General features: G+C 43.3%; 1 protein-coding gene across 2 annotated transcripts; it reads left to right on the top strand.

The window, feature by feature from the left end:
- The first annotated feature begins 2,205 nt into the window (after window positions 1-2,205).
- On the top strand, window positions 2,206-11,078 carry CDK1 (cyclin dependent kinase 1). 2 transcript variants are annotated; one of them, XM_056352447.1, is made up of 8 exons: window positions 2,206-2,322; window positions 3,323-3,373; window positions 4,758-4,914; window positions 6,015-6,138; window positions 6,518-6,688; window positions 7,144-7,307; window positions 7,438-7,579; window positions 10,742-11,078. In XM_056352447.1, the coding sequence occupies exons 2-8, from the start codon at window positions 3,337-3,339 to the stop codon at window positions 10,856-10,858; spliced, it is 912 nt and encodes a 303-aa protein (XP_056208422.1). In that variant the 5' UTR covers window positions 2,206-2,322; window positions 3,323-3,336; the 3' UTR covers window positions 10,859-11,078. The 2 variants fall into 2 exon arrangements, with proteins under 2 accessions (XP_056208422.1, XP_056208421.1); XM_056352446.1 differs by lacking the exon at window positions 2,206-2,322 and adding an exon at window positions 2,942-3,184.
- The last annotated feature ends 266 nt before the right edge of the window (window positions 11,079-11,344 follow it).

Genomic DNA, 11,344 nt, shown 5'->3' with positions numbered 1-11,344 from the left:
CCACCAGCTTTCCCTCTGGTGCCTGCTGGTATTCACTGCTCAAAACTCCTAAGGCGATGGGATATATGGAAAAAGACATATTCTCAAAAAATGTGAAAATTCAGTGAGCACTCTGAGAATGAATGGTTAGTGTCCAGCAGAAATTACTGTATGAGTACAACTAAGAAACGTGTGTATACTTAAAGTAACGTTGGTTAGTTTTAGGTTAATATGTTAAAAACAGGGAAAAAAAAGTAACTTTACTTTCAAGAAAATTCAGGTCAGTGTATTCAGTACTTTCAGACAATATATTTTATATACAAATGTAATCTGCATATATTTTAATATAACATTAATTTGTAGTACCAAATGTTCATTATACTGCTAACCCCCCTCCCCAAAGTTAACGAAGGTTACTATATGTCTGGCATTTCCAAGACACGTTTTCTTTTTATCTGAAGGAAAACTTGGACTTTGGCCACCTTCCTACAGTCTCTGCACAAGGATTAGTGGGGCAGAGTCAGCAGCATTAGCCCCTGCCCCAGTGCCGGCTATGGAAAGCAATCCCCCCTGAGCTGCCAATGCTGCCAGTGCAGAGATGCAGAGCCAGGCACGAGGGACATGTCACACACCCCTCGCCTGGGCTGTGCAGCTGGTCCCTGCACACCACTGCACCTGGCCTGGCCTGGCCACAGCTGAGTTACATCGGGAGGAGTTTCCCTGCGGCCGTGCAGGGCAGAGCACATGGACCCCTTCCCTATGGATTGCACAAGCTGCCAGGCCGTATTTCCATCTGGGGTTTCCCAGAGATACAAAAGCCTTGTTCTAGGCAGGTAGATCTCCAGCAAGTGCTGGGAATACAACTATTCAAGGTAAACAGAAACCTGAGAGCATGCACACTGTGTGCTGCAAAAATTCCCCAGGGAGTGGAAGATTTTTACCCCGATACGTATGTATGTTGGTGGAGATGAGCTGGCTCTCACCTTTGCCATGGGCTAGGGAAGAGAAGAAGGAAGCACACCATAAACAGTCCTGCCTGCTGGAATCACCCTCCCAAAGAAATGTCTTTAGGGGAGAAGTTCTATTTTTTTGGTACGTTTTGTACATACAGCAGCCAGCACTGCTTACATTTAAGAGAAGCAGCAACACCATCCTTCAAGGATGTTGTAAACTGGTGCAGTGAATTAAAAAAATGCAGTTACTTCAGCAACGCGGAGTGGTGCTTGTATCTCACTCCTGCAGGGACTGTAGGTTCCCACAGAAGTGTGCTGGCCCAGGACCATCGGTGCCAATGAGAAGCAGATACTAGTGTGGGTCAGCAGCAGCACAGAATCCAGTGAAACTATCCTGTAGGGGAAAGATCTATCAAACTATAGGCTTTGCAAATCTGTTTAGCATTGTAGTTTCTAAATAACACAATTTTGCAATGTTTGGAGTAGTATTTTCCCAGGTTTTTTTTTTTTTTTTTTTGGGGGTGTGTGTGTGTTTTTTAATGTAACTGTATTGCTTTACTACTTCCCCAGGTATTAATGGTGTGCGGCTGCAACTTCCAGAGCACTCTCTGAGCAAAGCCCACATGCAGGTGCCTCTCTAGTCACACCCACCCCCCACCCCGCCCCTTCTTTCAGAAGCTGTGACAGCGTAGGGACTAATTGTTCTTAATCTGGGAGCAGCGACACAGAACTCCAGTTTGCCTGCAGACTTGTGTCCCGGCTTCCAGGGAATTAAGTTGTGCAATGACCTTTTGTTAAGGCATGGACTTTATCACCAGCTTCAAAAGTCACAGCAGCAGTACTTCACCGATCAGCACCCTTGCCGGCAGAAATAATGAATTTATGCTTTGGCCGGCCTCGGCACCTAAATCTGAAAGACTTGCTTGATTAAAAGGAGCAGCTGCAGCCATAAGCTTAGCTTGATCCAGATAAGATTATACTCTCCATACCATGCAAACAGACTAACGCAGCGAGCAGTTGGCAGCGCAGCCCCTTGCACGCATGCCCTCGCATCTCACCGCTAGGGCAGAAAGGCTTCGGGCTATAGGGAACCACCCGCCCGCGCCACCTGCCTGCCTCCCCCCGCACTGGCCGCTAACCAAGCGGACGCCCTGCACGTCCTCAGTTTGCCGCGCCCGGCCGCGCCAGTTCTAGCACTGAGGCAGAAGCCGCCTTTCAGCCTCGCTTTGGCGCCGCCGGAGCGGCGCGCTCTGATTGGCCGCTTTGAATCATCTCAGCGCGGCGCCATTGGCGGCGTTCGGCGGCGGCGGCGAGTTCGAATGCGGCACGCCCGCCCCCAGCGAGCCGTGGGACGTCCGTGCGGCGCGGAGCGGCCTCGGCGGCGGCGCAGGTGAGGAGCAGCGGGGACGGCGGGAGGGTGCGGGGCCTGCGGGACGGCCGGCCGCCCCGGAGCGCCGCTTGGCCGCGGTGGAGGCCGCTCTCTCCTTCTCTCACGCCGGTTCGCGGGTTCAGCCCGCCGCTCCCGGCCCGGCAGCGGGGCGAGCGGTTCACCGGCTGCCGCGAGGCCGGCCCTGACTGTGCTTTTGCGGCGCCCAGCCGCCACTGCGGGCCCCTGTCCCCGCCCGGTGCGGGCAGGGTCGCCCATGAGGCCCGGGGAGGGAGGTGGGCGAGGCGGCTACCCTTCCAGGGGTGCTCGGGGCCTCCGCTGGGTCCGTGACGGCGGGTGCGGTGTCGCGCCCCACGACGGCGGGGCAGGAGCGGGGCCGCGGCGGCAGCGCGTCCCCGACGCCGGCTGCCCCCATTCGGGCGGGCGCCTGGGCCGGAGCCGCGGGGCCGCGTCACTTCCCGGCGCTCTCCGGCCCCTGCGGGCCCGCGCCGCGCTCGGTGGAGGGGTCGCGGCGGCGGGGAGGTGCGGGGTGCCGGTTCTACCGGGCGCTGACGCCTCCGGGGGCCTTGTGCCGCTCAGCGTAACTCGGGCCGGCGGCTCTGCAGGGCGCTTGTGGTTGCCCAGCTGTCGCGGCTGGCGGCCCCTGTCGTTGCTAACACCAAACCCGCGACTGTGGGTAGCAGGGCTCCTGGTCCTGAGCAACTGTGGAAAACTGGTGAGTGTGGCGTCTTCCCTCAGTTGCTTGGAGGCGCCTTCCTCGCAAGAGCATTTTTCTCCTTTTGGGTTTGTGCCCACTCATACTTCGGCAGGCGGTTTTTCTAGTTGCAACCATGAATGAACCCTGTTTTTTTTGTTGAGGAGAACGGTAAGTGTTCCGTGTTGCATCCTAATTATGTAAGGTGAAACTAGCTTCTAAAGGCCTGGCATAGCTCCAGGGACTTGGCTGTGTTCAGGACGGCAACTGTTCACCCCACCATCATGGGTTTTCTCCCCTTCGTTTCAGGGATAACAGGAGAAATGGATGATTACACAAAAATAGAGAAGATTGGGGAAGGTAAGTGTGAAGAACGGGGAGCCTTGTCATGCTCCACAGTCTGAGTTAACAAGTGCCATTGAAGCTATTGGAGGAACTACTGACATTCAACCAACTGACAAAATAATTACTGCAGTAAACCACAAGCTTGTCTCTATATGTAAAGGCTTTGAGTGCCCTTCTTTTGAAGGTTACATGGTCCATTTGAAGCGACTGATCAGTGTTGAGGAGCATCTACCTTCATATTGATGGATAATGGTAGTGTACTTCTCCTCCAAGAGGGGAAGAAAACGTTCTGAGGCTTGAAGCCAGCTTTCCAGTTTAGGAAGCTCCCCCATTCCTTTGTGTATGAACTTGTTTACCAGTTGCTCCTGAAGCTGTATTGCGTGGCATACTTACTTGCTTGGAGTGTCTGGTGGGGAGTTGTGGTTTGTTGATTGTTGTGCTCAGTTTATATCCAATCACTGTGCTTGTCAAGGGAATGAGCAGATAGTAAACCTCTGTGGAGAAGTGAATTTTAACAATTAATTTATGATGAGGCAATAAGAAGATTAGCCACAAACCCCCTTTCACTGGAAATCCAGCCTATGTTAAATGTAGAACTCAGTGTGTTTTATAATGCTTTAGCCTTATGTAGAATTTGCAGTTCATTACTCTGAGGTAACAGCGAAATGTATGGGCTTGGATCTTCCAACAAGGTGTCATAACTGAAGCCTTGCATATGTATACTTTCTTCCTGAAAGAAACTATTTTGTTGGAGCTTAATCTGAGGGATTAATGCTTCAAGAAGGGTGAAACGGGAATACTTAAGCTGTCTTGGTTTGTTGAGGGTTCTACTTCTGTGAACACTGATGATTAAAGTATTACTACTGGTTCCAATTTTAGCTTCTACTGAGACCCACAGCACTACCCTCTCTCCAGCACTGAGGGTTGTGCTAGAGTTATTTCCATAGATCTGACCAATGGATGGATGGATCTCTGCAGAGAGAGCGCTACTTCTTTTGCAGCCAAACTTTTAATGTTTTAGCATGATGTATCAATGGTAAAATCATAACCCTTTGGGGATGAAAACATATAGTGATCTTGCCTGAAAGCTGATCAACCTGAAACTCAAATAGTATCTGATTTTAGAACTACATCTTCCAAATACTCAAGTTTCACACTTAGCCTACCATGTACCCTGTCCTAACAAATGTTACTGTTCATGGATGGCATGCTTGAAACAAACAAAACTATTGCATGGTTAAACTGCCAAAACTAAGTAGTTTGTAATCAAGCCAAATAGTTAAACAAAAAATACTTGATTGCAAGGACTCTTGCCTTTGTTAGCGGTTCTTACTTGCAGTGATTTACTTGTACCTGAAGCTGGTATTTCCTGTATGCGTTTCACTGTCTTTTTGTTCAGGTACCTATGGTGTTGTGTATAAAGGTCGTCACAAAACCACAGGCCAAGTGGTGGCAATGAAGAAAATACGTCTAGAAAGTGAGGAGGAAGGCGTTCCAAGTACTGCTATCCGAGAAATTTCTTTATTAAAAGAGCTGCATCATCCCAATATAGTCTGGTATGCATATACTGGTATTTAGCTAAACACTCTGAAGGGTGCTAGGTCACTTCAGATAAGAAATTAATTTTTCACCATTCTAGTGAGGTGGGAGCTACTCTGCTTAATACAGTATTTGCTTTACAGCAAATAACTATAGTCCCAAATCCCATGTTTATGCCATTTTTCTAACTGGGACTTCCTCATGCTGCCTCTTCCCGTTCTAGAAATCTAACTTTTGCTGATTTTTGTAATCGGGTCAATTATTTTCAGAATGGTATGCCGTTTCCACTCTAACAATAACCTCATGAGAACTAGTTGAAGCTGTTACTTTAGTTGGTCTCAGAATTTTACTTGCCACTGTGGAATAGACCACTTGGCTCTAGTGTTCTTACATGAGCCTCTGTCATCAGTCACTTCCTTGCTGCTTTGTAGCAGAAATTTACATGTTGTGTTATGATGCTGGCATGTCTGAGCTATGAGTGAAACTTCCATCGGTGATTACTTGACATTTAAAATTGATTGCAGCTATTGTCTTTCCCCCAAAATATTTGCTTGCTCTTTAATGCAGCAAAATACTTTCTCTCCAATGTGCCTGAAAATTGGCCATTTCCAGCCATGTAGTGACTAATTGTATGTATACTTGGGTTTAGGAACCCTTGTAATCTATTAAGGATGAAGGAGGTACTTAAAACTGAAAATCCTGCGGTGTCTACTAGGTTCCTATTATAATATTCCCTTAAGTCCACCTAGTAATTCAGGCTCTGCTATAAGTCAGCTTCAAACAGAAGCTAGGCACCAACACCCACAGTCTTTTTTCTTTTTTTTTTCTCCAAGGCAACAGTGTGTTTTCCTCAGACTTCCTGTGTCTAATACTAGGCGTGAGGAAGTCTAAGTTTAATGGGAAGCATATAGGTTTTTATCTCAGTCTGACGCTATTTCAGATACGCTTGATTTTCCAGATGACAGTATAACTCACTGTTAATCTTTGAAGACTGAAAGCTTTTTAAGACTTTTATAATAGGAACTTGGAAACGTCAGCTTATATCCCTGTTGAGAGGGGAAATGTAACCATGAGTCTGTGCATTTTGCAATGGAGTTGATCATGACTCAATTTTTAGTCTTCAGGATGTTCTTATGCAGGATTCAAGACTGTACCTTGTCTTTGAATTCCTCTCCATGGATCTCAAGAAATACTTGGATACTATTCCATCTGGCCAATATTTGGATCGTTCACGTGTTAAGGTAATGAGGACAATTTCTTAATACGAGAGAAACTAATGGAAAGATCACCTACAAAGCTATAAGCAGGTCTTTTCAGTATAATTAACTCCTTGAGAAGAAATGAAAGGTTAAAGAAGCAGCTGTGGGTAATAAATGTGAGTTTTGCTCTCAAATGCCACTTAAAATTCTTTTAATTACTGAAATTAAACTGCCTTAAATGAAGCTTAAGTATTAATTTGTGTGGCTTTATGATATTAATGCAACATCTGCAATGCTTTGGCTCTCTGTATCCTACTACTATGGGGAGATCTAATGTAAGGAAACAGCTTTATGTTGCAGAACACTAACTTGTACTAAAGGTTACTCCTTTTTTTTTTTTTTTCTGCTTCCTCCTTTCTAGAGTTACTTGTATCAAATCTTGCAAGGTATTGTCTTCTGCCATTCAAGAAGAGTTCTGCACAGAGACTTAAAACCTCAGAATCTCTTAATAGATGACAAAGGAGTGATTAAACTGGCAGACTTTGGATTGGCCCGAGCCTTTGGAATTCCAGTGCGGGTATACACTCATGAAGTGAGTTGGAACATCCTCTTGGTGATTTTGACAATACTTGCTAGCTTCCTGGTAATAACTGAGTATTACACAGCTGAAAAGAATCAAGGAGTTTTTGAAGTCATAAACTAACAGTATCAAAAAGTTTTATTTCGGTTTTGTTTTACTCAATGGCTTTCTGTCTCCCTGACTGTTGTTTTAGTCTAAAGTTCCAAAGCATCTTATGAATCCTGCTCTTACCTTGAGAATGAATCAGGCCAGAACTCATTGCTTGCTAAAGGCAACTACTGCAATGGAGTCTTTTGGATTTGTCTATAAATGAAGTTTGAAACTAGTATTTTCACTAAAACTTCTAGCACTGACTATTATTTTAACCAAAAACCTGTGAATGCTACTTAACATATGAGCCATTGCGCTTCCAGTCAATTAGAGGACCTGATCCTATGCACTTAAAAAAATATTTCTATGTTTAACAGGTAGTGACACTGTGGTACAGGTCTCCAGAGGTGTTGCTGGGATCTGCTCGTTACTCTACCCCTGTAGATATATGGAGCATAGGTACCATATTTGCTGAGCTGGCAACTAAAAAGCCGCTTTTCCATGGAGACTCAGAGATTGACCAGCTCTTCAGAATCTTCAGGTATGTCAGGCTAAACTTTTCCTTGCTACTTGTGCGGCTTTGCGGGATAGTGCTGTGTGCTTATTAAAACCATAGCAGGATGTACAGATCTCAGACTACACTGCTTAATATTTTGCTTATGCTTGCACAGAGCTTTAGGGACCCCCAACAATGAGGTATGGCCTGAAGTGGAATCTCTGCAAGACTATAAAAACACTTTCCCAAAATGGAAACCTGGCAGCCTTGGAACACATGTCAAAAACTTAGATGATGATGGGCTTGACCTGCTGGCTGTAAGTAGTCTTTCTTAAATTGCTGAGTAAGAAACTGAACAGGTAATTTTAAAATACTCCAGAACACACAAAGCTATACTAATCAGTCTTGGCTAGAATGAAGATGTAGAGACCTTCAAACTACCAGCAGTGGTATGGGTTGTCATTCTTGTAGAACTGACACTGAGTGACACTCACTCCCTTCATAAATAATAGACGACAATACTACTCTTCTCATAAAGCACTTGCACCTCAGCTTTTTTTATACTAATCATCCTCACTTTCAAGTTGAACCTGGATTAGCATTTACAATCAGGTCTAAATGAAGGCTTCTGTCCACAAACTGTAGCTGTCACCTTCCTGCTGCCAGCACTAATTGTAATGTGGCTATATGACTGTGATCCAGTTGAAAATGTTTTTCTTTTAAGGTAGCATGTAGATTAATCTTAGTGGGCTCATTTTGGTTAAGCTTTCATGGTGGTCAAACTGAATAAACAAAGATGGAAACAGCTGAATTTATTGATTAGCTGTGAAACCAGGGGCTTAGTCTAAGTTGGCCTATAGTATCTGTCTCAATTGCCTTTAAATGTTTTTGACTGTGGTGGGTTAACTTTTAATTGGTGTATTTTGTTTCTAGTGTGAGTCTAGTTCTCTGGCCGTGCAGTTGAAGTATCACACTAAGCTTTTATTTGACAAGCTCTTCATCAGGCTTTTCCCTGTAGTGCCCTTCCAGCTCACGTGCTGCCACTGCAGACTAATTTAGATCACATATCAGGTGTGATCTTAGATGTACCTAAGTGTGAGAATGTACCTTGGTGACTTACCCTTTTGCTCTCCTAAAGATGCATTTATACAGTGCAGACTTATGTATGGGGGGTGTGGGGTGGGTGCTCTGTGTCTTAAAATAAGCTGAAACTTGAGAACTATCTTGGTACAAGGGGAACCTTCTACCGCGTTTACCTGTGTAGCTGGCTCATATTTTTAAGCAGTCACTAAGTAGTTTATTATCCATATTGGTACAGCTGTAGCAAAATACTCTGAATGAAGCAGTGTTGCCAAAGAATCTCAAATGACCACAATTTCTCACAGGTTTTCTTTGTGAGAACAGAACCACAGTTCAGATTGACAACCTGAACATTTGTTAAATGTAAAGTTATTTTGGATAGCTCTCTGAATCTTGTAGCAGTATTGTTTTACAGAGACAACTGACTTAAGCTGGGAATAATTCCACTGACAGCATGATGAGTAAATCAGTTTGAAGTAGAACTGTTTCTGATTGTACTTACAAACTAAGATAAATTGAACAGGCAAGAAAATCTCATAGTCATGTAACTGGCCTGCTAAGTACTCATCTGAGCTTAGTTGTGGCTTCATTGTGCAAAACCCATGTTCTGGGCTGCTGCTAATAAAGGCCAAAAAATTACTAGTTCCTCAAATGGTGGTAACACAATACTAATCTCAAAGCATACTAAATTCTCTAAAATCTTGTATAATTTTACCTTTAATAAATGTTGACATTTTAGCTTCCTATTAATGCCTGGTGACTGGAATGGCTGAACTCTTAGGCATCTGGAGTCCATTTAAATTTCCTATGGCACTTTTAAGCCTGAAGCAGTAATATGACTTTAAAGGCAACGAAACTGAATATTTCATTCTAGAGTACAAGCCCAAATGTGTCAATGAAGATGTTAATTTCTCCTTCTATAGATGATTGCAGATGGAAGTGGCATGTAAAATAGTTATCTCTGAAAATGGGTCACATATTTTTGTATTGAGACCAATTGCTTGAGTCAGGCTGTAAACTTAAGACCTTCATAATCTAAACTACTTCTGGGGCCAGGATTCCAAAGCACTTAATGGCTGTCATCAAAAGCTTTGGTCTATCAGAAATGAAGTGCCAGGAAAAGCTATGTTTCAGGCTGCTCAGAGGAGAAATGGTCACTTAATCTATCAGCTGAAGTGCCGTAGCCTCAATGTCAAAGCATCCCCTTTTCAGATAAATTTGTGCCTTTTTTTGTCTGAGTCAATTTCAAGAAAAACTTTGATATTGGTATTAGCTATGGGATACTATTATTCTGCGATATAGCTAATGGGAACCTGTCACAAGGTAAAATTGGACATGCAAGGTTAAATCTAGAGACTCTGTTGCATTTGGCAGGAGTTCAGAGAACATAAATGCAAATTTCGTGGTTTAAATCAACTTGGAAGGCTCCCTGTAGGATGAAGTCTAAAGACAGTTAAATGTCAAGACTGAATACTGGGCAGAGTAATATTGGTTAAGCTTTTTTTCTGGAAAACAAACTTGTTGTGGGGATGGCGAAGAAGCAGCTGGTAGAATCCTGGTTATTTGAATTTGAAATGTACTTTCCTTTAGTAAAGAGGAGTAAAAGCAAAAAGACTTTGCAGACTTGGCTAGTCTTAGACCTAGTAGAAAACTGCGAAATGCTTTATTCCTTTCTTTTGCAGCCGGTTGTATGATATAAACCGTAGACTCTTTTCATTAAAGCTCCTAGCAAAACAGTCTTGCCTGTTCTGTAAAGTTCTGAGGGCTTTCTGGTGGCTGTGACATCCCCTCTATTTCCTTTCAGCTTTATTATAAAGTCTTCAGTTGAAGTAACTTACTGCAAAGAAACTCTGTGTTTCTTCAGTTCTACCTGTTTGCCTGCTATTTCCCTATATGGATTTTGAAACAGGGATCACTCTCTTATTTTAACTGAAGTGCTGCACCAAGCAGTAATAGCAATTTGACATCAGTTTCTTCAATCTCAGTTTAACAATACAAGTGTAAGACCACTTGTCTTTGGTAAACATGTTGGGCTCTAACAGCTTAAAGCTTGATTTCCCTTAGTCGAGAAGCTGACACAAATATTGCCACAATGTCTGGTTCTAGATTTAGTTTGGTGCATGTGGTACCCAGATGCATGCATGGGCCTGGTTATTGAATAGGAGAATAGATGTGTCCTTCACTTCCTGAGATGTTATGCACTGCTACTGACCTACTACTGACTTGTAGGTGGAAATAACCTCTCTCCTTCTACAAGAAATTGTGGAACATGGCGGGGACAACTTCTCTTTATGGTTTATTATTATAATTACTATTACTGTGGTTAAAAATCTATCTCTTTTAACAATATTTTAGTTCCTATTTCATGAGGGAGTAAATGTGTTTTCTTTTTCTTCCAGAAAATGTTAATTTATGATCCTGCAAAAAGAATTTCTGGCAAAATGGCCTTGAACCATCGATATTTTGATGACTTGGACAAATCCACTCTCCCTGCTAATCTGATTAAGAAAGAGTAGACCTTTGTATGAAATCAACCAGAGTGAAATAATTGTGCTTACTTTTACTATTAAGTCTGTCTGTAACTTGTATGTCTGTCTCCTCTAAAACTCTTTAGTTCGTTTTCATTTAAGTGTTATCTAAATGTAAATATTAACCTATTAGTCCTAAGTTCAAATACAATGCAAGTATTGCTGCCGTTAAGACAATGAACTTTCTATAAATAAAGCTTTAAATCCAGTGAAGGACTGAACTTTTTTCTAGACTGTGGGTGCTCAACAGAAGGACTCTTTTTCTTTGGAATGTGCTGGTAAGGTATCACTTGTCTGAAGAAAAAAAAAAAGCAACTAACCTACTAAATGGCTGTTGTTCTTGATATGATAGGAAAATATAATAGGATATTCCTCAAAAGTTTGAGTTGTTTCAGTATAATGGTCAGTTAAAATTTTGCTTAAGCATGGCAACCAATGTAAATTGAGTTATTTTGAACTGAAGAATTGCAACTT

Source organism: Falco biarmicus, chromosome 9 (genome assembly GCF_023638135.1).
Source record: "Falco biarmicus isolate bFalBia1 chromosome 9, bFalBia1.pri, whole genome shotgun sequence".
NCBI classification, from domain to species: domain Eukaryota; kingdom Metazoa; phylum Chordata; class Aves; order Falconiformes; family Falconidae; genus Falco; species Falco biarmicus.
The sequence above is the reverse complement of the archived record's forward strand: the minus strand, read 5'-3'. Positions and strand labels throughout refer to the sequence as shown.

Coding starts and splice junctions, on each gene's coding strand:
- CDK1 (XM_056352446.1), top strand. CDS start 3,154: ATGAACCCTGTTTTTTTTGTTGAGGAGAACG. Junction 6,139..6,517: donor TGGATCGTTCACGTGTTAAG/GTAATGAGGACA, acceptor CCTCCTTTCTAG/AGTTACTTGTATCAAATCTT. Junction 6,689..7,143: donor TGCGGGTATACACTCATGAA/GTGAGTTGGAAC, acceptor TATGTTTAACAG/GTAGTGACACTGTGGTACAG.